The sequence below is a fragment of the Prosopis cineraria genome, unplaced genomic scaffold (genome assembly GCF_029017545.1).
Source record: "Prosopis cineraria cultivar Desert tree isolate PC_DT_omini unplaced genomic scaffold, ASM2901754v1 PC12, whole genome shotgun sequence".
Taxonomy (NCBI): domain Eukaryota; kingdom Viridiplantae; phylum Streptophyta; class Magnoliopsida; order Fabales; family Fabaceae; genus Prosopis; species Prosopis cineraria.
Genome location: NW_026555343.1, coordinates 1,367,303 through 1,394,569, shown reverse-complemented (window position 1 = coordinate 1,394,569; position 27,267 = coordinate 1,367,303). Strand labels below are relative to the sequence as shown.

The 27,267-nt window shown below is 32.6% G+C and overlaps 3 protein-coding genes and 1 pseudogene across 5 annotated transcripts; 3 read left to right on the top strand and 1 right to left on the bottom strand.

Moving 5' to 3' along the window:
* The first annotated feature begins 723 nt into the window (after positions 1–723).
* LOC129287931 (uncharacterized) lies at positions 724–5,642 on the top strand. Of its 2 annotated transcripts, none has more exons than XM_054924217.1 (3): positions 724–1,275; positions 1,462–1,847; positions 5,005–5,642. In XM_054924217.1, the coding sequence occupies exons 1-3, from the start codon at positions 1,150–1,152 to the stop codon at positions 5,432–5,434; spliced, it is 942 nt and encodes a 313-aa protein (XP_054780192.1). In that variant the 5' UTR covers positions 724–1,149; the 3' UTR covers positions 5,435–5,642. The 2 variants fall into 2 exon arrangements, with proteins under 2 accessions (XP_054780192.1, XP_054780191.1); XM_054924216.1 differs by having other exon boundaries at positions 724–1,314.
* Positions 5,643–8,268: 2,626 nt separating this feature from the next.
* Positions 8,269–11,567, top strand: LOC129287932 (PHD finger protein ALFIN-LIKE 1-like). Of its 2 annotated transcripts, XM_054924219.1 has the most exons (6): positions 8,288–8,340; positions 8,429–8,535; positions 8,643–8,675; positions 9,252–9,474; positions 10,404–10,524; positions 11,081–11,567. In XM_054924219.1, exons 2-6 carry the CDS (start codon positions 8,445–8,447, stop codon positions 11,330–11,332), a joined length of 720 nt encoding a protein of 239 aa, XP_054780194.1. In that variant the 5' UTR covers positions 8,288–8,340; positions 8,429–8,444; the 3' UTR covers positions 11,333–11,567. The 2 variants fall into 2 exon arrangements, with proteins under 2 accessions (XP_054780193.1, XP_054780194.1); XM_054924218.1 differs by having other exon boundaries at positions 8,269–8,535.
* A 3,382-nt stretch (positions 11,568–14,949) lies between these two features.
* On the top strand, positions 14,950–16,501 carry LOC129288254 (myb family transcription factor PHL7-like; annotated as a pseudogene).
* A 3,892-nt stretch (positions 16,502–20,393) lies between these two features.
* On the bottom strand, positions 20,394–24,896 carry LOC129287898 (jasmonate-induced oxygenase 2-like). The gene is made up of 3 exons (XM_054924167.1): positions 24,330–24,896; positions 20,855–21,188; positions 20,394–20,717 (listed from the first exon to the last, which is right to left on the bottom strand). The coding sequence occupies exons 1-3, from the start codon at positions 24,815–24,817 to the stop codon at positions 20,466–20,468; spliced, it is 1,074 nt and encodes a 357-aa protein (XP_054780142.1). The 5' UTR covers positions 24,818–24,896; the 3' UTR covers positions 20,394–20,465.
* Between the last annotated feature and the right edge of the window lie 2,371 nt (positions 24,897–27,267).

Genomic DNA, 27,267 nt, shown 5'->3' with positions numbered 1-27,267 from the left:
AAAATCAAACTAAACCAAATTAATTTTAAAAAACCCAATCAAGTATCATTTTTTATGCAAACTGATTGGTTTAGTTTATGTAAACCGATTGGTTTAGTTTAATTTATATTTTAACTAAAATCAAACCAAAGTATATATCTAATCACCCTTATTAATTTATCTGTTTTCGTTTGAAAAGGGTATCTAAGATATTATTCTGTCATTTGATTATATTAAATGAAGAGTAATTTTAGGAATTATATTTATTTTTAGAAAAAATAACATTATAAAATATATTTAATTAACATTATTTATATATGTAGTTTCATAAAAAAGAAGATAGGTTATAAATACGAACAAAGGGATTATATATATATATATATATATATATATTCAGAGGAAACCATATTTGGAAAGGACTTTAAAACAAACAATATATGTTGATTTGTTTGTTTCCGAAATCAATCATGAGAATCGAATCTCAGATATTATTCTGTAATTTTGTTTCGATGAGGACAAGGTTGCTTTCATTTCCTATTTTTGGGGCTATTACTTATACCCGTTTGGCATAGAAAAGTGTTTACTGTTTATAATAGAAGTGGAAGAAATGAAAAAAACAAAAAGAAGAAGTGAAGGTGGATGTAAAATCGAAATAAAAATAAGATGTAAAAATAGGTAAGATAAAAAATTATATTTAATAAATATAGTATATAAAGAAGTCATCCGTCGTCTTCATCGTTCGTTGTTCCCCAGAAGCACCGTGGCCGCCTCCACCAAATCTCAAAACACCCAAACAATAAACCCTCCACCGGACAGGATTTGTTGCTGGAAAATACAGTGAAAGTTGGAGATGCGCCGGTCACCGGAGGAGAAGACGTGGCGACGGTGAGGGAGGCCGGTCGGAGAAGACGCACGATAGTGAGGAGGGACAAAACTTGTCAATTGATAGAATACTTGAAGATACAAAAGTCAAAGAATTTAACTTCCAGAGAACTGACGCCAGTTCCATCGAGTTCCATAGAGAACTGAGTTCCTATGTAACAAACACTCTAATTTTATAATTCCACCTCCACTTCCATTTCCCAAGTTTCAATTCATGCGTACCAAACGACTCTCCGGTTTGTGAAACAAAGGCCAAGTGCAAAGTGGTTCCTTCACTGGCGGGAAGGTATGGGGGTCGACTACTACAAGATCCTTCGGGTGGATCGAAGCGCCAACGGTGATGATCTCAAGAAGGCCTATCGAAAGCTTGTCATGAAGTGGCACCCTGATAAAAAGCTCAACAACAAGAAAGAGGCTAGTGATAAGTTCAAGCAAATCTTCGAGGCCTACAATGTATTTATAATTCTTGCTATTCACTGTGTCTCATTTTACTTTCAGCTTAATGGGACTTTGGGTTATTAGAAAATGCTGAAGGATTTAAATGAGAGTTTTTATTTGGACTTGCGGGTTTGATTTGACCTTTGATTTGAATTTGGACAGGTTTTGACTGATCCACAAAAGCGAGGAGCGTATGATCAGTATGGTGAGGAGGGGTTGAAGGGACAGGCACCGCCACCCGGCACTGGCGGGTTTTCCGGCGGACCAACGACGTTTCCTGTCAACCCGAGAAGTCCGGATGATATAATTTCGGAGTTATTTCGGTTTATGGACGAAACGGATGGGCGTGCTGGCGGGTCCACTTTTCGCCGGGGCGTGTTTGGCGATGAATTTTTTTCTTCATTCATGAGTGGAGGTGGAGATGGCTCCGCAAATATACCAAGGAAAGGTGCAGCTATAGTGCGAACACTGCTATGTAGTTTGAAGGACTTGTATAAAGGAACTAGAAAGAAAATGAAGATTTCGAGAGATGTTGTAGATGCCAATGGGTAAGCTTTCTGCCTCAACTTATTAGCAATTTTTCTTACCTCTTTTGTGAAGAAAAACCTCATTCGGCGAGTTGAATTTACTTGCATTAATGTGCTAGTGGGTGAAATTGGATTTCTAAGTGGGGAAAAAAGTGTTATTACTAAAAAAAGAAAAAAAGAAAAAAAAAAAGAAAATGTAACGACGCCAGGTCAATTTTAATGTTTTTGTGGCCGAATAAGGTTTGTTAATTGCTGATCGGCTGGGTTGATTATCGTAATCTAATTTATTGATGTGAAAGTAAACTATGCTATTCCACTATTACTTGTTCGGCCTCATTGTATTAGGCTTCTTACTGGCAAACTGTTCTGAGATGGATTGGGATCTTTGGCATGTATGCAGTTTTATCCTCTAAGCTCGTTAGGAGTTGTAGTTGTATGCTGTCTCCCCATAGAACCATATTTATTGCAAATGTTTTTACATTAATCATGGTTGCTAGTATCTGCATCTTTGATAATCTTTTCTTTGTAATTAGCAAGAATGGAGATTATATATTTAGTTACATTGTACATTTTATTACTTGGTCATGAGCATTCGGGCTTGGACTGGTGGACCACACTGCCAAGCAAAGAAATAATGTTTTTGTTCAATGAATGCAAATGCTTCAGGAGAAAAGGTTGCGTTGAGTCAGGAAGCACTTCTTTCTGCCCTTCTGTCCTACTAGAGCTTTTTATCTATATTGAGGCAATATGTTGTGCCAGTTGTTTCAATTCCCAGGTTGTCTTTGAATTTAAATTGGTAAAATTGTGAGTATACATTTTACTACCTATTGGAGCTGTTTAATGTTCTAGCTTGGGTTTACACCATTATCAGACAACTTCATTGTTGTTTAATTATGTCAAACTTCTAACATTTTTGGCACATTACAAGTACTTGATTCTTTAAATCCCTAGATGCATTTAGATTTCCTAAAATCCCCAATCATCTCCTGATTTATAATTTAAATCCCTAATCCCCCTTCTAAACCCATTTGGTCCCCCATTGCAAATTCTGATAAAAAAAAAAATAAAATTACTGGGTTATGGATGGAGTAGTTGATGACAAGTTTGGTGATTAGTGGAAGATTTGTTAGAAGCATTCATGAATGAGCTGCTGTACTGCTATAACGGTGAAATTTTATTGCAAACAAGAGGCAGAATATGATTTATGTTTGAATTTTAATTTGTTTCCTCAATTTAGAAACAACTTTTATCTTATGTGTTAATGTTCTGATCATGACAAGGTTGTGTGCAGCCAAATACTCAAGGTTGGTGCGTAGCGCTCAGATTGGTTTATAGCTTTTCCCCCTTCCTATCATTTATAGGGTGAGGCGTCTGGATTTTGTGTTGGACATTTTGGGGGATCTGAAGGTAACTTTGGATATTAAGAATTGTATACCAAAAACAATAATCTGACAGAATTAAAGCATAATACATAGTCAACTTCCAAACCATGCAGTAACAAAGTGAATAGATTGGTTTGTCATAATGTCGCACATCTTAAAATTCTTATATGTATAGCATCTTGTTCATTGATATTCTTTGACATGTACATTAAAGTGTCTTGAAGAGTAATCTTTCTAATTTCTGTTCAAGATGCCATTGTTATGCTTTAGGGCAGGCACTGGAGGTGGGTGGTATGGTCTGGAAATTGAAGTGGCTGTGCAGGAAAGATCTGTTTTAGTGACACATCTTTATAATTATCTAGAGTCAAATGTCGCATTTCTCATTGAAATTGTTGAAAGATGTAGGAATCACTATCAATTTCAATCTTTCTTTTATATAGATACTTTATTATTCTACTAGGTTTTTAATTGTTGAAATTCTTATGCATATTGGAGCTCTCTTATTTTCACTTAGTTTTCATAATCTTCTTTAGTGGAAACATAGGTCAAATTAGACAACATGATACTCATCATGAGAATGCCTATAATTGTTTCCTGTTGCTGGTTTCAATTTAAGAAGATTTTGATGTAAGGATTCTTGATTTTTCCAAAAAGTGCTTTCAAAGTTTGTAGTAGTATATGAACTCGGGATATCTCTGCATTTGCGTGAGTATGTATGTGAGAGGTAGAGGCATCTTGAATCTTAAAATGGTCCAACGCTGTGTTTTTTGTAAGAGGGATTGAGGTAAAGGGATTTAAGTTCTAGAGTGATTTGAATTTTGAACCTGTAATATCTTTGGGTCATAGGTTAACAACTAAAGCCTACACTCTTGGGGGGCAAGCAGCTTAAGTGATTAAATCGGTCTGAAACTTTGACACCATGTTGCTGACAAAATGATAGCACGCTGAGTCAGCATGATCCTCCACTTTTGACTTATCAGAGAAGAAAGGGGAGGAAGTTAGAGCCAGTTATGCAGAATTGAATTAGTCTCTGATTATTTGTTGTATTTTCAGTATTAGTTAGCTAAATAATTGGATCAACAATGCTAAGTGGTTCACCCACGTTTAAGTCAGTCTGAGTCAGTTTTGACTCTTCCAGATATGTTGGGATATTTTCTGATTATTTATTTATTATTCTGATGTAATTCCAGCATTATAAATGGGCTAGTTCTTGCCATAGCGAGTCTCATTGAGAAATAAAATATTCTTTTCATTGGAGATTCTCCAACTTTGGCTATTGAATTTATTAGGGTTTGTTTCTTGCTCTAATTGATTTCATAGATTTATTTGCTGACTTGTTACTATTCTGAGTGTTTATCACAAAACTCCTGTTTAAAATTTTGACAAGATACTTCCAGTAAAAAGGTGACTTTATTGTTTTGCATGTCTTCTAAATTACTGGTTGCTTAACCCTGTAAAGGTTTGGACTTGGGCTTCTGCAGATCCTTGGCTATTTGAATTTGTTCCTCCTGAAACAAAGGATTTTATCTTAGAGTTCAGTGTTGACTCCACCCAATGCAGCGAGTACTGTGGCTAGTAGTCAGTTAACTATTTTTTGAATTATGAACTTGTTAATTATCTATATATACATATTCAAAATTTCCAAGTCATTGCTATACTTGTGAAGAGATTCAGTTTTTGAACTTCATAAGTTGATGGTTGACCCGCAGTCTTAGCAGGGAAAAAGTGAGATTGATTGGCTATGAAACTAATTTTGATTATGAATACTGAATCTACTCTGTTTCCTTCTTGTGTAGGCAGCCGATCCCAGTACAGGAAATTCTTCCAATTGAGATCAAGCCAGGTTGGAAGAAAGGAACAAAAATAACTTTTCCAGAGAAGGGAAATGAACAAAGAGGACTTATGCCTGCAGACCTTATCTTCATCATTGATGAGAAACCTCATAGTGTCTTCAGGAGGGACAACAACGATCTTATCTCCACCCAGGGGATATCTCTCGTTGAAGCCCTGACAGGTTATGTGGCACAGCTGACAACCCTTGATGGTCGGAATCTTACCATTCCCATCAACTCAATCATGAGCCCCTCATATGAAGAAGTTGTGGAAGGAGAGGGCATGCCTATTCCCAAAGATCCCTCCAAAAAGGGTAACTTGAGAATCAAGTTCAATATCAAGTTCCCTTCCAGAATGTCATCCAAGCAGAAAATTGGCTTTAGAAATTATTGACATCACCATGAATTCCACTGCTAGTTCTCGTCTCGCTATCATTCACTATCACTTGTAAGATTGCATTTGTTTTATTTTCTGTTTTTGATTTTGAAATGGGAATCCATGCTTTTTAAGTCTGTTTGCAATAACAAACAATATATTAGCATTTTGATGTGTCGTACTGTGTTGTGTCTATTTCGTTATTTAGCTTCCCGGCCTTCTTAGATTGATTTTCTTTCCCTGACCACATGTCATACAACATCTGAATTCATTGCAATCACAGATTGACTGTATATTGAATATAATAGTTCGAGAGGAGAGAAATGATGTTTGCCAAAGAAAAAAAAAAAAAAAAGAGTGGATCTCATACACAAGTGTATTCTCGTGTGTTATTTTTTCTTTAACTGTAGGACCGTGAAAAATATAATATATCCACTACTCATTTGATCCTATGAAAGTTTTGGCAGAATCTAATTTTCTCAGTAGCTGGCTAGCTGCAGTGCAGATTAAGACCCTTATGCTCTCTTATTTATGACCTTGCTTCATACTCTTGTTCGTTGTATGGATTATTACTGATCGTATTGTTTCATGCTCTGGCTCGTTGTGTAGTGACGACACTACATCAAATCAAACTATTGATGATTGCTTAAGTTATGGCATCAACATTATTAGTTTATTACAATTTATTAAAGTATGCCTTTACAAATGTTCTATTAAAAAAAAAAAAACCTTTACTTATAAAGAGATGTTTTATATCTCTAATTAGATATCAGAATTTGGCCATTAAAACAGAATAGTTGAAAGTAGGAAAGATTGTTCTTATTCCCTATCGTAAAATATAAAATTTTTTATTATAATTGGACTGGAAGTAGTTCTCTTAAATTAATTTTTTTTATTTATAAAATCGAGACCGTTGCGGGTTGGGAAAAATTATATTTTCAATTGGTAATCACTCGTTGTTGTTAGTCAATTTTAATGAGTTTGAGGGTTTTACAACAAAATTGACATGAAATGATTCCTTGAGAATACATTAAATTATTTGTATATTCATTTATATACCAATAGTGAACGACGTCCCCAGTTAAAATGAAATAAAAAATAGCTTATTATTTTTAAAGAATGCAATGCAAGTAAAGCCTCAGCTCAGACCTCAAGATGAGGTTAATGACCTTTGTTTGATTCAAGAAGAAAAGGAGAGGTAATAACTAATTTATTATTGTATCCTTTATATGTTAATTTTTGATTATTTACTTTTATCATATAAATTAATTATATTGAGCTGTACATGCAATATGCAGTAAAATTGTATCAACTATATAAGTATCATGTTATCAAAAATGCAACTTATTTTTTTAAAAATAGATTACTTTGTATATTTATATGTAATGGAGGTCGAGGGAGCTCTTTGTTCAACCATGCAGTCGCAAATTGTACACACACACACACACACACACATTTCATTCGAAATATTCATCATTACTTTTCACACATTATATTTTATTGTTCTAACATTAAACATTCAAAAAATTAGACGTAACAGAAATATTGAAAAAAATATAAGAGAGATATTTAAAAAAATGAAAAGAAAAAAATCATGAGGACTATAAATGGAGAGGAAATGGTAGGAGAAGTTGCACACTTGAATAAGGAGATTTTTTTTTTTTTACTATGGGCATATATGAAATATAAAAAATTGAATGAGGGCAAATTAGTTAAAAAAAACTTAACTCCCCTTTAAAAAACCCTAATTTAAAGGGGCCAAACCCAAAATGAGGGAAGGGAAGGGGATATTTTGCCTCCCCTCCCCTTCAAAGTTTCCAAATCAAATGAAGTAAAGAAGTCATCTCCCATTTTCTTCCTTCCAAATTTTTCAAACCAAATGATGAAAAGGAGGTTCTGTCTTCCCACTCTCTCCAACCAAACACATTCTAAAGATCAAAGTCTTTAAGTATTTAATTTGAGAGATTTATTTTAAATTGAATCATGTTCATATTCTTGCTTAGGCACAATTTTCTTTTTTAAGCAAGTATAAAGTAAAATATTAATGATGCAAGCTTTTAAAAGAATAGGAGAAACTTTTATTGTAAAAAATAATTTGAAATTTCATGTACGGGATTTTTCTTTCAAGACTTCATCCTCCTAGCCTTTTCTATTTTGGACAAAGTTCAAATTAGAAGGCATGTCTATAAAATTCAAATTATAAGACACATAAAATAAAGAAAAAACATAACCATTTATCCCTATAATTTTATCTAGATTTATTTTTAGTTTCTATAATTTTTTTAGTACTCCCAACCCTTATAATTCATATAATTTAATATTGTCAACGACTTGAGGAATAAACGTCATCAAATTTTACAATTACAAACATTCTTATATGATCATTGATTATGTTTTTTTAAAATAAAATTCAAATTACAACACACACAAAACAAAAGTCAAGTTACAAGACACATGAAACAAAAGTCAAATTAGAAGGCACATAAAAAACAAAATCTATATTATAAGACACATAAATGAAATCTAAATTTTAAGATCTAATGCTATGCATTCTCCTTCAATACATACTTCATGATTTTTACATACTTCACATATTTATAGTTTATATGTTCATATTCACTTTGCCTGATACACTTTTTGAGCAGCTACTACTTGTTGAAGGGATCATGAGATGAAGATATGTTAGAGAAGGTATTTTTGCAAGAAAATAAAAATAGAAAGACTAATCCAACAACGTACGTAGATATTAAGGACAAATTAAAACTCCAAACAAAATGTGGGGGTAAATGTATAATTTAATGAAAAGAATGATTGTATGATGTATTACACACACCAGGCTCCGCCTCGCCATTCTCTGTTGCTTTTCTTGTACCGTTTTTGCATATACTTCTGTGTCCTCACGATCTCTTGGATCCATGCTCATGGTGTACTCGCTGCACCCTCTCACTACTTTGAATCCCTCTTCCACATTCAATTTGTGCTAGTATACTCATTTTGAATCGATTTGCTTAGATCTCTGCATCGTGTTATGGAAATGGCTTCTAGTCCTCGCACTGTGGAGGAGATCTTCAAGGATTATAGTGCTCGAAGAGCAGGGGTCATTCGTGCTTTAACTCAAGGCACTCTATTCTCTTTCTTTGTTTGTTTCTGTATTTCATTTCTTCAGTTTGATTTCCTCTGTGGTGAGTCTTAAAGTTATTTTCCTTCTTTTGCTTCCGTTTCTCAGATGTCGATGAATTTTACGGGCTCTGCGATCCAGGTAACGCGTAATTATGGATCTGTATGCCTTTTTGTTTACGTAGATAATCTGAAGTTTTTCATTTAGTTTCGTTACATCTTTTATTTACTAATTCAGTTATCATGTTGCTCGTTTCTGTGTGAATTATACTTACTTGGAATTATATTAGAATTGATTTTCTCTCCTGGATGATTTGAGGAAATCGATTGTTTTTTAGGGGAAAAAATGCCAAAGTTCTGCATGCCTCCTCTCCTGTGCACTCCTGAAAGTGTTCAAATTTGACTAAGCTTCGATTTGCTCTATGACATTACAGTTCTCATTAGAGGGCTATGTACAAGTTCCTTTTTTGAATTTCCTGGCTGAAACACAGAATTAGACATGAAAGGATTGTTTAAACTAATTTCCTTGAGTTTCTGCTCGACTCAGTGAAGAATGTTTTGGTGAATAGAAAAAAGAATTGCAGTTTTTGTTGCTTTTCTTTTCAATCTCTTTTCTAAGATATTGAAGCCCTGCCATAATGCTCTGTTAGTTCTTTCGGTTTAATGTTTGCATACTGTCATGTTCCCCATTAAAATTTAAATTATTCGTTTGCTTAAGATAAGGAGAACTTGTGCCTTTATGGACATCCAAATGAAACCTGGGAAGTAACTCTGCCAGCAGAGGAAGTTCCCCCTGAGCTTCCTGAGCCAGCTCTTGGAATCAATTTTGCTAGAGATGGCATGCATCGCCGGGATTGGCTTTCTCTGGTTGCTGTCCACAGTGATTCATGGTTGCTTTCTGTGGCCTTTTATCTTGGAGCCCGTCTGAACCGCAATGAAAGGTACTGTCTAACGTTGATGGAGTTGTATATATGTGGTGACGATTCCAGTGGATTGTGGTTTTGTTTCTGTCAAAGACATGCTCAAACATCCTATGGCATGTTGGAGTTATGGGTTATAGTCAGGGTTGTTGGTCAGCATGAATTAATATAATCATGATTAATGTCTCAGTAAGTCTCTTAAATTGGGGCTGCAAAAGGTCTCTTAAGATAATTTTATTTTACCTGCAACATCATAGAGGTCCCTTTACAAACTTAACTATTTGAGTGCTCGGTTAAGTGACAAGAGCAGGAATGGTGCCATGGTGACTGGTCAAATCCTCCAACGGCCTCTATGTGTTTGGGGCTTTCTTTAATTGCTAACTCTATGAAACACATTGACATTAACAATTTTAGTTTTTCTTTCGAAAAGTATTCAATAATGAATATTTGATCTCTGTGAGTTGGTTTTAGATATATTGTATAATCTTCAGTTGTTTCCACTTCCCAATGAATAAATGAAACAGCTATTGGCAAATATTCACGGACAGAAATTGTGTGGGACGATTGAGTTGAGAGTGTTCTTGAGGGGGAGAATACAAATTCTCTTATATAAGGATGAAATGTTTTTAAGGCGTCCATTTATTCTAGATTTTTAGTTCTTGGGGTTAAGTGTTATATAGGGGTTTCAAGCCGCTTAAAGTACCTGAGAGAAGGATATGCCGTTTAATTTGACTTATCATTTGTATTTTAGATCATATACGCACTACTCTGTTTCTCAGGTTGTTCCTATCTTTTTGACTATAGATCGCCTTCCTCTTTACTCACAAACTAATGCTATTGGAAGGGATGTCAATAGATGCGATATGTCTGGCGTTGTGACATGATAACGTCTTACTACAACATATCATATGGTTCTTTCTGTTAATAGTTACACTAGTTCTTTATGGCAGGAAACGGTTATTCAGCTTGATCAATGATCTTCCCACTGTTTTTGAAGTTGTAACTGAAAGGAAACCATTAAAGGACAAGCCCACTGTGGACAGTGGTAGCAAATCTCGGGGCAGCATCAAGGTTAGTTGGATCATTACTCAAAAGGCTCATTTATAACGCCCTTGGGAGTTAAGATGAGCCTTTAGGGGATATACCCTCCAAATATTCATGAATCTCCTTTGGGGGTTAGCCATTTGCTTTTGTTTGATGACATCAGGATCGTGATCCCTGACCTTGTCTAATGTTTATTCCGTTTCTGAGCTTTATGCCCTCGCCTAGAATCAAAAGAAATACTCAGAGGCTCAATGTGTTATTGCTGATGATTTGCAAAAGCTGCTTTTAAAACAAACATGGTGTCTGTTGAAGTATTTGATTTTAAGGCTATGAATCAAGATTCTGGTGGTGGGAAAAGCACAGATGCAATTCTTTAAATATTTGCCACTGGGTGTTTCATTAATATACAAATATGATATTCGGGAAAAAAAAAAAAAACCTTCGTGTGTAATCGCGTATTCCTGAGTTGGAAAATAGTACGCATATATATATTTTAATTGTAAAAGCTGATAGAAAACACTTGAAAATTGCATTTAACTCTGTATTTTTCCTGCATGATGCAAACTTCTTCCTTTATCCTCAGAGATCAAGTGACGGGCAAGTGAAAAACAACCCAAAGTTTTCCGATGAAGGTTACGAGGAGGATGAAGATGAGCATAGCGAAACCCTTTGCGGTAGCTGTGGTGGAAATTATAATGCAGATGAATTTTGGATTGGCTGTGATATCTGCGAGAGATGGTTCCACGGGAAATGCGTGAAAATTACTCCTGCAAAGGCTGAGAGCATAAAACAATACAAATGCCCATCATGTAGCATGAGGCGAGGTAGGCCCTAGGCAACTAAAACGTTGTTAGAGGCTGACAATATTTTGTATTATTGCTATATTTCTTACGAAAGGGCGCGTAACAGATATACCACTATGTTTAACGTGTAGTTTCTGAGGGATTTAGTCTGACTTCAGTGAGACAATTTAGTAATGTATGTTATTTACACCATAGAATAGATTGTGATACATTCTAATTTGGTGGACTTTGGATTCTTTGAACACTGGATAGCACTTTCCAAGTTAATTCTTCCATATAGATTGGCTTTCTTATTATATCATTAATTATCATAGGCAAAAGATTGAGGAAGGTATTTTACAAGACTTCACTTTGAAGCCATCTCAACCTGAAAGAGATTGGTAGTATAAATTTGATGAAGACAAATATATGAGATTCAATTTAGGGAGAATTTCAAATAAGGATAAGGGATGTGATTTAATTATTTGTGGATTTAAAATTTTTTTGAAAATTTCAATGCAATTCATGGGAATAAAAGTAAAAAATAATTTCAATTATAAAAGATAAAGTATTCTTCACTTGTTATGTAAAATCATTAATTGTTAATTTTCTTACTTTATATGTTAATTTATCAATATTATTTGTGATTACATTCATTTGTCAGAAAAGCAATAACATTAGCTGTTAATTTACTAACTTTATTTATTAATTTATTAATATTAGTTGTAAGTTACAAGACCTATCAGTAATTTACAATTGGTGTTAGTAAATTACAAGATTTATCAGTAATTTATAATTAATGTCAACAAATTTATAAGTAAAGTTAGTAATTTAATAACTGATGTTGCTGCCTATAATTAAACAACTGATATCAAATTTTATATAATTATTGTCATATGAATTCATATAATTTACAACTCATATTAGTAAATTAACAAGTGAAATAAAAAAATTAACAGTTAGTAATTCTGCATAATAAATAAAGGGTACTTTGATCTTTTTACAATTAAAATTATTTTTTACTTTTATCCCATGAACTGAATTAAAGTTTTAAAATTTTTTGGAACCCACTAATAAGTAAGTCACATATCTATAGTTCTTATTTAAAATTTTCCCTTCAATTTATGTTCTTCAGTGATCAATGGTATTTTAGATATGAACATGAGTATAAAGGAAGGAGACTGGCTAGCAAATTATGCTCATTCGTTGACGTTGAGAGGTAATGTTTTGGAGAGCAACAGGCTGATGATTTTAACCATTTCAAATTGGGCACTCGAGAGATTATGGCATGTGAAACAAAATAGAAGAAAACGTGAATGTCATGAGAAATGTGTGTGCGTGTTCCTTTTTTTTTTTAAAAAAAAAAATCACACTATACTCCAACGAATTTGAGTCAAAGCTAAATTGAACCACAAGGACAGCGAAGTTATTTAAACAAGCTTAAATCTAAGACCGTTGAGTAAGTTTAATTTTATTTTTATGTTATATTCCTTTTGGCTCAAAATTTAAGTCGGTACTAACTAATTTATGTTTTCCAAAAAAAGTTGGTTGATATCTTTATTTTCTTAAAAATATTTACATCTTTTCATTTATGCCCTTATTAATTTCATTAAAGCAAGGATATAAATGTTAAAAACAAATAAAATTTATCCAATATCTTATATTTTGAATCAAAGAGAATTTTAAAAAATGGCTTATATTGTAATTTGAAAATGGTATTTTGTTTGTCCAATCCAAACTAATCCTGAGATAAATGAACATACTCCAAAAGTACTGTAAGAATTGTTGAACTTTTGCTTATTCCTCAAGATATTGAAAATGTTTCTTTTGTCTGTCTACGTCATCAAATTCACAATCCCCTGACCTGTAAGGAAACCATGGTTTTAACCTTTTGTTTGGCAAAGTGTATTAAGATGTGGACTGGTTATAGCAGATGACAATTACAAATTCGTGTGACTACGAAGTTGATGAGAATAATTTATAGTTCTAAATTGCAGTTTTAAACAAAAACGTCAAAGGAAATGTACCATAACGTGTCCTTCACTTCAAATACCACCTACCGGGATCTAAATCCGATGTTGTTGAGGAAACAATGACAATAATGCAACACAGCACGAAAGGAGAAACACCAAAATCCGAGGTATAGAAATTTAGGTTGACCAGCGAACTATCTAGCAAGATTTTTTTTTTTTTTTTTGCTTTATATGTATGACTTGTCGAGTATAGTTTAAAATATGTAAACAATTTTTTTATATTTAGAAATATAGATTAGCAAAACAAATTATTTGTTACCTTTTCATTAAAACTTAAACGTCTTGCCTTCTCCATCTTCCCTTTTATTTATTTCAATTTTTTAATTTTGTTTTTCATTTTGTTCACTCTCAAAATGGGATATTGACTAGTGTCCTCTACGAGGTCGCCAAATAAAATCTTGGTAGAGACCCACGAGTACTCGTTTGCAGAATTTAAGTAGTTTTAATTTTGAGGAAAATTTTAAACATAAAACACTATTATTTTGTATTTAGTATAATTTTTAATCCCTAAATTTTTTCTCGACTATCAAACTAGTCCTTAAATTTTGAATCAAAATAACTCAATTCTTATAATTTCTTAACTTAATTAAAACAACTTGATCCTTACAATTTTTTAACTCATTGTAACATAATTTCTATAATTTCTCAACACAACAAATTACAATATATGAGTCATACTCAGTAAAAAGTTAGAGACTAAATCAATCATTAAAGTAAATTTAGAGCTTAAAAATTATATTATCCTGATAATTTTATGTTAACTATCAAGGGATGTTTAGTTCAACTAATCAAAATAATTGAATGAGTTTATTTTGAAAGCTCAAGGTGAAATCTTGGGATAAGTAGTGGCATGAATAAATATGTTAAAAGTATCATTGAATATCTCGGGAAGTTGTTATTGATAATAGCACTCCACATAGCAGGGGTTTTGATTAGTTTAAAGGCGTGGTGGTAATACACCTAGGTTTCTTAGGATACTAGATGATGAAATGAAAAAAATAAATTCTATGTTAACTTAATAGGAAAATGATAGAAATGTACTTTTAAAATATATAAATGATAATTAGGTACAACAAAATGTGATAACTATTTTCTAGCCCATGGAGACTTGCATGGCATTTTTGTGAAATGATATATTTGCTCTTGTTTTAAAATTTATCAGTAAAATCTAACAAATAAAAGTTAATTACTACTTTCTTACAAAAAAAAAAAGGACTGATTTTCTTTGAAGATTAGAACGAACTAGCAAATTACAAGTTTTGTTGGCCATCTTCTTTTATTTTTAGAAGGCTCTTTTCACATTAAAACATTCAAAACAAGTCTCAAGGGTGACCAGAAAATATTAATTATTACATCTCGAGAAATATCTATTTGTGATTTGTATATTTCATGTCATTCCCCCTAACTTAACTTTCTCAGATATTATTAAGAGCATGCAGCCAGTTGGCAAAGAACTAAAGACAGTGGGCAGAATCATAATTAAGGAATTCATTGTGGGCATCGCCAACCCTACTAGATTACTTGTGTGTTTTTGTCCTTTCATTGTCTCTCTCTCTCTATAATGCCTGCAAGTCGATATATCCATGGTTGGGTTCTCATAGTTAGAGCCCCTCGCCCCAATAATATCATCGGAAGCTATGGCTTCCAGTAATCGCTCTTCAGCAGACGGCACTGCAAAAGAACGTCTTCGTTGGACTCAGCAACTCCATGACCTCTTCGTTGAAGCCGTCAATAGACTTGGTGGCCCTGATAGTACGTACATTTATGTATTTACTACATATATACCTTGTTAATAATATTAATTAATTATTTCCCAGAATTAATATATTTTCCTGCTTAATTAATTTCTCTGCCTTCATCTTCTTGGTTTAACATTATTGTGTGAATTCGGGTTTGCAGGAGCAACACCAAAGAGTATAGTGAAGGAGATAACGAGTATGGGGGTATCTGGAATCACTGTTTATCACGTCAAAAGCCACTTGCAGGTTCTCTTAATTAGACTCCAGATTATGAATTCTTCAACTATACTTAATTAATGATTAAATTAACAAGCTTTGTTTTTAATTTCTTCAGAAATACAGGATTAACAAGTTGATTCCAGAATCTGCTACTAGTAAGTTCTTAAAATATTGTTGTCCAAAAAAAAAAGGTTGGAGAAATTGGGCTGTGACATATTTAAAAATTTTTATTTCATAAACCAATTAATTAATTCTTTGATTATTAATTAGTGATCTGTAATTTTTTTTGTAAAGGAAGTAAGCTTGAGAGAAGAAGTCTATCGGACATACTGCCTAATTTCAGCACATTGAGGTGAGTCAACGATTCATTCTTCATAATTTTATATGCTATTGTCAATTATTCGGAATATATAGCTGACTTATGTAATATTAATATTAATATTTAATTATTTTTGCTTGTTCATGGTAATATTTAATTAATATACAAGCAGCACGCTTCAGCTCAAGGAAGCTCTACAATTGCAAATGGAAGTGCAAAAAGGCTTGAGCGACCACCTAGAGGTACATTTAATTTTCGTAATTAATAAATTTGCAAATTAATTCAATTTTTATATTAAATCTTTTCGGTATTTTAATTTTAATCATACATAATATTTGAAACTTTTATAACATGCATGAGTTTTTAGGATATGAATCTTTTAATAGATCAACTGAAAAAAAAAAAACAGTTTAAATAACAGTAGATGAGTTCCTAATGGAAATTAATTTTTTTTAGAAAAATAACAAACTAGCCAGGCACTGAAAATATTGTTTGATTGAAATGGAATTGAAAGGTTCAAAGGAGCTTGAAGCTAAAAATGGAAGCTCAAGGGAAGTACTTGGAGAGACTGGGACAAAGTTATCAAAACTCAACAATCTCAAGAAAACCTTCTGGGAAGCATCAGAATACTGCACCTACAGCCACACCAATGCCGTGTCTTTCTGAGGAATCTGATGATTATTATTCCAAGCGCAGTGGGTCCAACGTTGTCACACACAAAAAGCAAAGAGTCAATAAAGATGACACCATTAGGGTTAATTTCCCTGCAAGTTTGGAGCTTGCTGGTTCTTCATCAACATCATCATCACCCACTCCGGAATTCTGCAACCAAAACTGGGATCTACTTCCTTGGAATCGGCTCGAAGCTTCATTTTCATGTCAATCACCTTGGTTCCAAGCTTCTTGTTGTGAGAATTTTGTGTTGTTGGAATAAATATCGTTGTTAAATGAATCAAATAAAGGAGGGAAATACATAATACACACACGTTAATTATGATATGATTATTAGTGTTTACTTTGTATATTTGGGACGTGTTTGCTTGAAGGACCTACGGCAGAAGAAGGAAAGCTTCATGTAACATTCTATAATGCTTTCTGATGACAATAAAAGTTTGAGCTTGATTATTAGAATATATTAATTAAGAATTGTTGATATATGTGGAAGCATCATATATTCTATAACAGAAGATATTATAAATATCAGTACATCAGTATATGATATAAAATCAATAAAATCAATGTCTTCTATAAATTTACCTATATATATATATAATAATCATTAATTATGACTCATTCCTCAAGTTTCAGATGACACATATATACAAAATTAAATCCTAATTCCTCATCGGTATATAAGCTCATGCATGTGTTTGTAGCAAATTTATCCCAATTCTCTAAATCCTTTTATATTTTTCATCAACTTTTTCCCAAATTATATCGGATATTTCTTTCATTAATTATAAAAATATAATTTGACCCTTCAATTCATTTATTTATACACACATATAATTAATTTTGCAGGATGTGCTTTTCGATTTGACAGCACATGGGGGATAGGGATATCATTGTTCTGATATCATATGCTTTCTGAAACGAGTGACGTTACAGATTGAGGAATTAAGGTGAATGGCTGGATTGGTATGCTGTGGTGTGGTGGGTTCATTGTCATTAAAAACGTGCTATGTTAGTCCCACAACTACTCACTATATGATATTTCCACTCGTATATTGGAATTGAATCTCAAGTGTGAGTAGGCCTGACGTCAAATAATGGAAGAAGTGAGAAATTCTCACAACATATATGAATTACATTGAACTTAATAATACGTATGTATGTAAGTAAAATACATTAATGTTTTGACTTATAATCTGTTGAGATCACTTGTATGCATCTTCTCTCTCTCTCTGTTTTTTTCTTTTTTGGTTTGCTTTACGTAGGCCATAGCATCAGATTACGGAGAAATTAAAGAAAAATGAGAAGTATGAAGATACATATATATTAGCTTAGAGCGAGTCCGTACACGGTGAGAGAGCTAAGGAGCATCACATGCGGCATGTCCATGATCACTTATCCGCCATGATCTTATATATTTCTTCATGTCTATTCATGTATGGAAAAATATGTAATTAACATATTGTTCGTCAATCATTATGTATAGTAAGTTTAAATACACAAAACCTTTTTCCTATTTTGCATAAAAAAAAGTGTATAATTTTTGTTTAGAATGTACACTGACCCTGCAGTGAAGTTCATCGATAATCAACAACCACTACAAAAAAATCAATGCACCAGCAGCATTTTTCTGCAGCGTTTATTTCAATGTCAACATTGGCAGCATTTAAGTTGGCGTTTCATAAACGTCTCCAGCGGAGGCATTTCATAAAGGCCTCCACTGGAGGTGTTTCTATTCTAGTGGAGGTGTTTTTCAAAAAAAAAAAAAACATTTCTATTGCAAGTTTTAAGTCTGTATATATCTTTTTCATTTTATTTTAAATTGTGTCATTTCTCCTCTCCACTCAAGTCTCTTTCCAGCAGAAATTGTCAGATCTTTGAGAGGGTTTCCTGGAAACACTCCCAAAGACAGAGGCACTTCTAGAACGCCCCCCCCCCCCTGTGGAGGTGTTTTTCACAACAAAAATGCTGCCGTCTGAATTTTTTTGACAAGTTCAACGTTTCTGAAAAATGGCGCATATGTTGTCTCGAAAAAGTTTAGATGGCGTTTTTGAAAAAGCGCCGGAATTGTCACCCAAGGCATTTTAAAACGCTGACAATGACGAATAAAAATGCCCCTTGAGCAAACGCTTTTTTTAAATTTTTGGTGGTGAACCTTTTTTCTTGTATCTTCTTGAGAGAAAAGAAGAATGAGATCTTTAATTTGGATATCCTCTACATTTATGATGAAATGATCAAGATGCGAGGTATAAACTATAAACCTTTCACACAAGTGTCACTTCTGAATCTATGAATACATGAATGTAAAAGATTTGATTTCTTGATAAATTTAAACGACATTTAGGGTCCATCTGATTCAGTTGTGGGTTACCACTACTGTAATGGCAATCATGATGATTAACAAAAGAGTGGCATTTGATCATATTCTTAAGTAGTTACGTAGGGGACTATATATATGAATCCATTGCAATCCAAAAAATTATTCATGCACCCCTCACATATTATTTTACCCTAGCTTTTCAACTGCTTCATCGTTCTTCGTCACTTTCCTTCTCAAAAGCCATCGTAACTTCTAAAATGCACCATTCTTCTCTAGTGATCTGACACAACATCGGTCTAGCTAGTTCCATATGCTTCAATTGTTTTTTTCTTATTTTCTTGATCTCTGTTTAATCTTTTGTTCAAAGGGGGCTATATATGATGATTAATGTTAACTGTGTTGTTTGATTAAACTCGGCCATGTTGAATAATATTGTGTTCTGATGAGTATGGTTTGAAGGTGCAAGTAGATCGATGATGGAGGAAATAAACTTTTCATAAATTTTAATTTCATTCTTTATTTAGAAAAGTACTCCCTTCGTCTTAAGTTATAAGACATTTTAAGTAAAATTATACATACCAATAAATTTCATTAAATGTACTTGATAACTTTATCTTTTCAAAACAAAAATATAAACTTTTAAAAAATACCTATAATTTAATCTATTGAAAAGAGAATGGACAAAAATTAATTATAAGGAGAGAAAGGAAAGCATAAAAATTGATGCATTTAATGAAACTTTAATATACTTAAAGTGTTTTATATTTTAAGATAGAAAAACTCATTCATAAGTGCCTTATAATTTAAGATGGAGAAAGTAAAATTTCTCTTATGGCAATTAACATTGCACTACATTATTCCAATATCAGAAAAGCTAGGAATTTAACCAAACAAGCCCTTATATATATCACTAGAGATGTTGGAGTACCACATGAGTTGTTTAACTTTATAATTGGTCCACCATGTGTTTTACATTTTATTACTAGAAAATAAAAGAAAAAAAAGGAAAAGTGGTATGAGCTATATATATATATATATATATATATGATAGAAAAAACATTTAATGTACATTGCACTTTATTGTTTGCACTTTGGCGTGAAGCGACACCTCAAAGCCCCACTATTTAACTTTGTGCGTCTTTTTATGTCGTTCTTATTGCTCAATTTTTTGTCACATGCTCTATATTTTCCTTCACTATCACATGCAGACATGAAGCTTTTGTTAAGGTATTCTGCACCACAGTACTGTATCATCCCTCTCAATTCCCACTCTCCACTGTGGATTTTCTTCCTTTGATTGACCAGCAATAATGGAAAAGTATGTCACTTTTCGTTTTACTATTATTTTTTTATTTATGATCTCCATTAGTTTATTATATATATAATTATATATAGCCATCTGTGTATTAAAATTTTTAAAACTTATTGTATTAAACATGCATATTATGTACTCTCTCTAATCCTATTTATAAATTACTTTTAATATATTTTACTAGAATTTTAAAAAATTTTAAACCTCATTTACTCTATTTTAAAATTTAATAAGTTTCTTCCTATACCCTCTAATAAGGACAAAAAGAATTATTTTTAATAATTTTTTCTAGTATTTAATAAAGACAAATTAAAAAGTAAAGGTGAATATATAGAAAATAGCCCTATAAATAGAACCATAATTAATTTTCATTTTTTGCCCTATAAATAGGGCCAGAAGAGTAGCTAGTGTCCATTAATTTATGGAACATATAGAAGACAATTGTTTACTCGCAGATATCATAAAAAAGTGACCCAGCATAGCAATATAATTTGACTGGGTGGAAGAGAGAAAGGTTATTTCATTATTAATGGGATATATAAAGATAGACATGATGGAATTATTACATTTACTTAATTATTGTAGTGATTTAAAGACTGAACTTGAGATTTGCCACAAAGTCCTTTGGTCCTAACGAAGACTCTGTATTGATCGAAAGTCATGGGACGATAGAGAGGTGGCCTTTCCTCTGTCAGAAGCTCCTTGGCTGGCTCGATTACTGCATCACTCTTTGGGTTATAGAAGAAAGCCAGCGACACTCTGTCAGTCTGTGAGTTCACCACCACCTTATGCTCCACACTCTTGTATATTTCATTGCTCACAATCTGCACATAATTACACATCTACATCAATATCAGAGTGTGTGTGTGTGTGTGTGTGTGTGTGTGTGACAATACAACTCAGTTATTAGAGTCCGCTCAAAGCATATGAACATTCAGGGGATGTGGAGAGAGGGAGAGACCTGAAGTTGGTCGCCGAGGTTGATAATGAAGGCATCAGGAAGAGGTTTAACGGAGATCCAACGATCGTCTTTGAGGACTTGGAGGCCGGAGACATGATCATCAGGAAGCAGAATAGTCAGACCTCCGGGATCAGAATGTGGTGAGATGCCAAGTGTGAGATCAGGTTGTGGGCACTTTGGATAGAAATTGACCCTCAAGCAACCACCAATCCCTTCTTCTCCTCCAAATGCATTTAGAAGATAATCTTCCTGCAACCCTAGATTCCTTGACATTATCTTCAGTATCCTTCCTCCTAGCTTCACCACTTCCTCTCCATATTCATCAACCACTTCCCTTCACCACACCAAGAAAAAAAAAACAAACCATTTATTGATTTAGATAAATATTAATCAATTAATTCACAAACATGTTCAGAGAGTTGACTGATAATAAAAATGAAAAGAATTAGAGTAGTAATTAAAAAAATAATGATAATGGTTGGGTACTTGGGTTTGTCTTCTTTTGACAATCTCTTGTCTACACATAGACTAACATCTGCTTTTTGTATGCTTTATTTGGACACTGTTTTTACACTTTCTTCATCATAAAGGGCAGCCACATATAAATGTGATGCACAGACCAACACATGAATTACTCATCAGATATAAAACATGGATGGGTAAGGCAAGATTTAAATTAAAACTATACAAACTCTGGCCATCAATATTTACAGAATTGGTAATTGATGTTTTAAGTAATTCTCCTTAATGAATCCTGTTGGTTATTTGACCTGCTTTTGTTCGCAAGCTGATGTTTTTCGTGCTGATAATCAATTTTTCTTTTTGTCACCACGTTTTGCATGGGATTGTATTTTCAATACTTGGCACCACGTCATTGGTAGGTAGACTTTCAGAATTCCAAAGTTGAATCTTCCAACTCGTGAAGAAATGAGTTCGGTCCCTCTATTGTCAGTATATATCAAAAAGTAAAAAAGCACGATACACATATATAGTATCTACTATCTAATGGTGTACAGTACATTATATGCAATCTGAAGGATGAGCAATGCGATCTTTATGAGTTACAAATAACAATTTGGCACTAGATTTTATATTTTATATTCACATTGACATATTGATTTATTTTAATTTTTTATAAAAATACTATCAAAAATAAAAAAATCTAAATCAAATAAAAAATCAAAATATTACATAAGTTACACTTACTGCTGCTACTTTTGGGAATTGGATCAGGATCTATTTAAGCAACAGAGGACTTAGTTGTTTCTTTTCAAAAAGAAAAGTAAAAAAATACAGAAGAAAAGCTTTTAGGAACATCATATTCTAACAATGAAAAGGTAGGTCGTCCTCATGTGCAACATGGTTTCAAGCGCCTTCCAAATTGACGGGTCCAAAAAGCTTTTGAAATTTCCGCACTTGTGCGTTGTGACTAATCCCCCTTCCCTACCACTATTAATTTGAACCTAAAATGCCGTTCTAATAAGTGCTATATATACTTCTTCCAAACTACAATATAAATCTCTTTTTAGAAGCACCTCTTAATTAAAAAATGTGGGGTATTGAATAAGTTTTATACATTTTTACTATATATAAATTTACTTTTTTTATATTTCTTATCTTTAAATGCTCCACATTTAAAAACTATATACATGTTTTAGAAAAATTTAAAGGCATAAATATAAAGATGGGGGTATTTTTTAAGAAAATAGAATTTCAACTAACATTTTTTTATAAAACGTAAATTAATTACTAATGATATATATTGTAGTTAGGCCTTAGGAGGGAGTTTGCGTTAAGAAAAAGGTTTGAGTGAAGTTGAATCTATTGAAAATAAATAAATAAAATTAGGCATGAATTATTTAAATATATGTAATAAATACGTTGACAACTAAATCTTCGGCCAAAAAAATACATATCACTATTAGGCTGCTTTTTCTATTTTTCCTTTTTTATTTTTGGTATAATATAATTATGGGAGTGATGTGGTTTAGAGTAGCACAGCTAACTATCAACTATATTTTCTCAAAAGGCTCGCCTATGTCAACTATATTTTCTCAATAAAGGAATGGACACAATGAACTCTTCATAGTTTGACGAATATATATATTATTAAACTCTCTCAACCATATCTCTGACTACTCCCTCCGTTTTTATTTTTTTAAAAAATATTATTTTTAATTTATTTTTTTATACAAGTAAAATAATATTTTGTAATAAGCATTTATTATAAATTTTTTAAATTATCCCTCATAATTTTATCATTTACAGTCATAAAAAATAATTAATAAAAGTTTGATGAACACAATTAATTAAAGATTTTTTAGTTTATAATTAATATAATAAATCAAATTTTTTAAATTGTATTATACAGTTTTTTTTCATCAATAAAGATAGAAGGAGTTGGTGGAAAGAATTAAAAAAAATTACATACATGTCCTATATAAAAAAATTAATTAATCATTACGAGATTTATTAATAACTGACATGAGGTGATTTACAATATGTTCACAATGTGTTATAAATTATCTTATATTAATTATTAATAAATTTTATAATAATTAATTTTTTTACGTAAAACTTTAACGTAATCCTAACGTGCTTTGATGAAAATTCTTCATCAAAAAATAGAAAACAAAAGGTGAGGGAGAACGAGAAAAATTCAAGCCACTAACTAGCTAGCTGTGACGTAAAAGTTGACTTGTGGAGAAATATGTGGGTGTGATGTTGTTGCCTAATTGAGAAATAAGTGGGTAAATGAAAAAGAAGCAAAGTTTGCCCTTAAGATTATCAAGAGAAATAATCCCAACAAATAGCTTTTTACTTTAAAAAGAGAGAGAATTCTAGTGGGCCCCACATATTAGGTGGGACCGGCAATATATGAGAAGATAGAGAAAAATGGAAAAATGGATTTGCATAGAAGAGAAAATAGTTTCTTATAATTTATTACCTCCCATCCTATTTAAAAGGCAAGGAGAAAGAAAAAATTTAATTTTATTTATAAAATATAAGATAAACTTTTTATCATAAAATTTTTCTTTTATTCCCATTAAATATTGGTAAGAAAAATTATACATTTTTAATGGATTTTAGATATATAGTTAATAAGTTTTCAGATTTTTCTTAATTTTAATAAAAATATAAGTTATAAATAAGATGGGAAGAAGTACATCTTTAAAATAGTTTTACTCAAAGAGATAGATACACGATGATAAGGCTCACAAACACGTGTAGAAATGAGCCTGTTATTATGTATCTGTAACAAAACTGATCGATCCATATGCTCAACGAGCTCCTTCATGTTGATGTGTATATTGATACAAATATCTTCCCTTTATAGTTTATCCTAATCTTTTTTCTTTAGGCGGGGAATCCAAGACGCGTCTCTAATATATTTTTTTTTATCTTTATCTACAAATATGCAATAATGAAGTTCACGTTAATATAAAGATTATATTTTAGTTATATAGAACAGTACCTAAGAGACGGCGGAAGAGCAGGCCAGTTGGCTCTGTTGCGAAGAGAAGCAGGCATGAAATGGAGGAAGAAGTAGTCGCTCCAATCCAAAATGGCATCCTTTTGGACTCCCAAGCGGCTGCCGTACCCCTCGTAAGTGGTCGGAGAGTTGGCGAACTTCTCCTTGGCCTCCGGCGTCTGGTTGAAGAACTCCCGCCACACCGCCCTGGCGCTCCTCATCAGGTCCGGCCTCACGCCGTGGTTGACCACCTGAAAGAAGCCCCAGTCGCGGCAAGCCTGGCCGACGAGGCGAAGCATCTCCCCGGGGTCTCCGGCGAGGTCAATGACAGGAATATTAAGATCATGTGAGAAAGAAGGAGGAGAAGCAGTGTGATGGAGGAAGGTGGAGGAAGGAGTCTGAGAGATGAAACGCTTGGGGATGGCGGTTAAGCCACTGTCGGCCAAGGTCTGGACTCGGATGACAGGCTCAGGCCATGTTTGGCAAGCCATGATGAAGAATGTATTGATTAGAGAAAGAGAGGGAGGGAGGGAATTAAGTTGTAAGATAGGTTTGTGTGTGTGATGAGGAGGAGAAGGAAGGGGGCATTTATAAGGAGAATGGAAGAGGGAGGGAGGCTTGTCGATGGCATGTATTTTCGGCGCCGTGAGAAAATTGATTTGCTCGTGTGCCTAGTCACACGTCACCATGCCCGGATCACTCTCCCCCAACTCAAAGTGCCTCCGTGGCCAATAAACTCATCTTAGTCTAATTATAACGTGCAACCTTGTTCTTTTGTATGTAAAAGATTGTGAGCTCGATCTTTCTTATAATCTCATGCTGTTAAGTTTACTCCTCTGATTTAAGAGAAAAAAAATACCTCCATGATGTCAATCATTTTAATTTCATTTTTTTAATTCATAGATACACGTGTCTGTTAGAGACAATCATGATTGCCATAAATTGGATTGCCAAATGGGTACACTTGTTCTTGTTATGACCCGTGGGTTGCATGAGCAGTGTTTTTTAAATCAAAGCTTTTGTGAATAGTGTAACGTGTCTTTCTCACTTAGCTTGCACGATCTTTATCAGGGTGGAACTGGAACCCACTAATCTGACAAATTACAAGATAAAATGTAAATTTTAATAAATGAAATGCAAGCAAATTCTGTTAAAAAAAAATACAAACAAACAAAGCACACAACCCAAGGTAATTAAATTATATTTTTTTCATTGTTCTGTGTTCTGAAAAAATTTGAAAGTATTACGACCTTCCGCCGAATCTAATTTGAATTTCCATTATGTAAGATTATTATTATCAGCAACAACTTCACGAATGTCTCAAAAATACCTTTGACATATTTATTTAACACAATCTTATATCACATGAGTCAAACTTGAGATTTTAAAATAAGTTAATTTAATTTTATTGAACAATTGAATCAACCAATCCTCAATCCGAAGTAAATCTATCATGTGTTATCACTATTTATAAGCCATTGACTTCTTTAAAATACATACATATGATGATGATGATGATGATGATGAGGATGATGATGATTGAATATCGATCATGCCATCATATTTGTATTTGTGGCTGGCTCATTTGATTTTAAATGTGAGATTTCATATAGGTCATTAAATAATAATTAATCATCAAAAGAAATAGTAATTATTATATTTACCATTTCCTTTCATTAAGAAATACCTTTTTTTGAATTGTTAATTAAAAAAATTCTTTTCTTTCTAATTTAAAATTAAGACTTTATAGATAATATTTATAAATAATATATATATATATATATATAATTCTGATAAATAATAGAATATAGATATACAATAATAATATTTTAAACTGGCAGTACATGTAGGAAAAAATCTTCCTCAAATTTTGCAATCTATACCTACCTTTCTTTCTTGAAACAGTTTCAATATGCATTTTTAAGTATATTTTTGTGTTTAAATTTTTTAAAAAAAATGTAGAGTTGGTGTAATATGAAAATAAATATTAAATATGTGAGGGGTTTTGGCCGACTGAAAAATATTAGAATTGAAGTGAAAAAGAAAGGAGGGCCGTTTGATTTTGATTTGAGAGAAAGGGACGGCTCCGAGTGCGGTGCCCCCTCGTTGTTCATGCTTTTATAGTTATTGGACGAGACTGCCGTACTCCCATTTTCCCAATCATTTGAAATATTTTCAGTCGACAAAAGCATCATTTAAATTACTGTATTTTTTTTAAAAATCTACGATTCTAGAATAGTTACTAAACATATTTTATTTTAAAAATAAAAAATATTCTCAACTTCCGAAAAATATCGTAATTATTCTACATATGTATATATGTAAACTCTTTTAAAAATAAAATGTGACGAAAATATTCCAAAAGGTAATTTTCACGCACAATTAATGATCAAGATACTTAATCTGATTGTTTTGCTAACTGTTGCTTTAATTAAATGTCCAAAAGATCAGACTTAGGCATATCGCATGTAATAATGGCATCTAACAACTAACATCTAACCCAAAGCAAAAGTCAAACTAATATCTAACACTAGCTTTTCTATAAATAATGACTTGAACTAGATAAGAGAGCTTTCTGCAACTTTCAGATCCTAGAATCAATAGCTAAACATGTTGTGGAAAGTATGTTTATTTAATTTGTGTATATTTAAAGTTTGTATATTAATTATGGGGTGCAAAGTTTAAACGGGCGGAATGCATATATGACATTTTCTATTGTTTGTATTGGATGGACACACACACAGAGGCTAGAAGTTAAATATTAATTAGTGGCAAGTTGCCAACGATACATAATGTTAATTGTAATATTAGTTGTGAACAACATGTCAATTTAAGTTAATTGATGGAAACAATTAATTTGATTTGTGTTTGAGACTTGAGAGGGAATTGATATTTAATAATTAAGTCTGATTCTGACCTGTATGAAAATATAAATATAAAT

Coding starts and splice junctions, on each gene's coding strand:
- LOC129287932 (XM_054924218.1), top strand. CDS start 8,445: ATGGAAATGGCTTCTAGTCCTCGCACTGTGGAGGAGATCTTCAAGGAT. Junction 8,676..9,251: donor TTACGGGCTCTGCGATCCAG/GTAACGCGTAAT, acceptor CGTTTGCTTAAG/ATAAGGAGAACTTGTGCCTT. Junction 9,475..10,403: donor CGTCTGAACCGCAATGAAAG/GTACTGTCTAAC, acceptor TCTTTATGGCAG/GAAACGGTTATTCAGCTTGA.
- LOC129287931 (XM_054924216.1), top strand. CDS start 1,150: ATGGGGGTCGACTACTACAAGATCCTTCGGGTGGATCGAAGCGCCAAC. Junction 1,315..1,461: donor AAATCTTCGAGGCCTACAAT/GTATTTATAATT, acceptor GAATTTGGACAG/GTTTTGACTGATCCACAAAA. Junction 1,848..5,004: donor GATGTTGTAGATGCCAATGG/GTAAGCTTTCTG, acceptor CTTCTTGTGTAG/GCAGCCGATCCCAGTACAGG.
- LOC129287898 (XM_054924167.1), bottom strand. CDS start 24,817: ATGGCTTGCCAAACATGGCCTGAGCCTGTCATCCGAGTCCAGACCTTG. Junction 21,189..24,329: donor GCTCTTCCGCCGTCTCTTAG/GTACTGTTCTAT, acceptor GGTGTGGTGAAG/GGAAGTGGTTGATGAATATG. Junction 20,718..20,854: donor ACCTCGGCGACCAACTTCAG/GTCTCTCCCTCT, acceptor AATTATGTGCAG/ATTGTGAGCAATGAAATATA.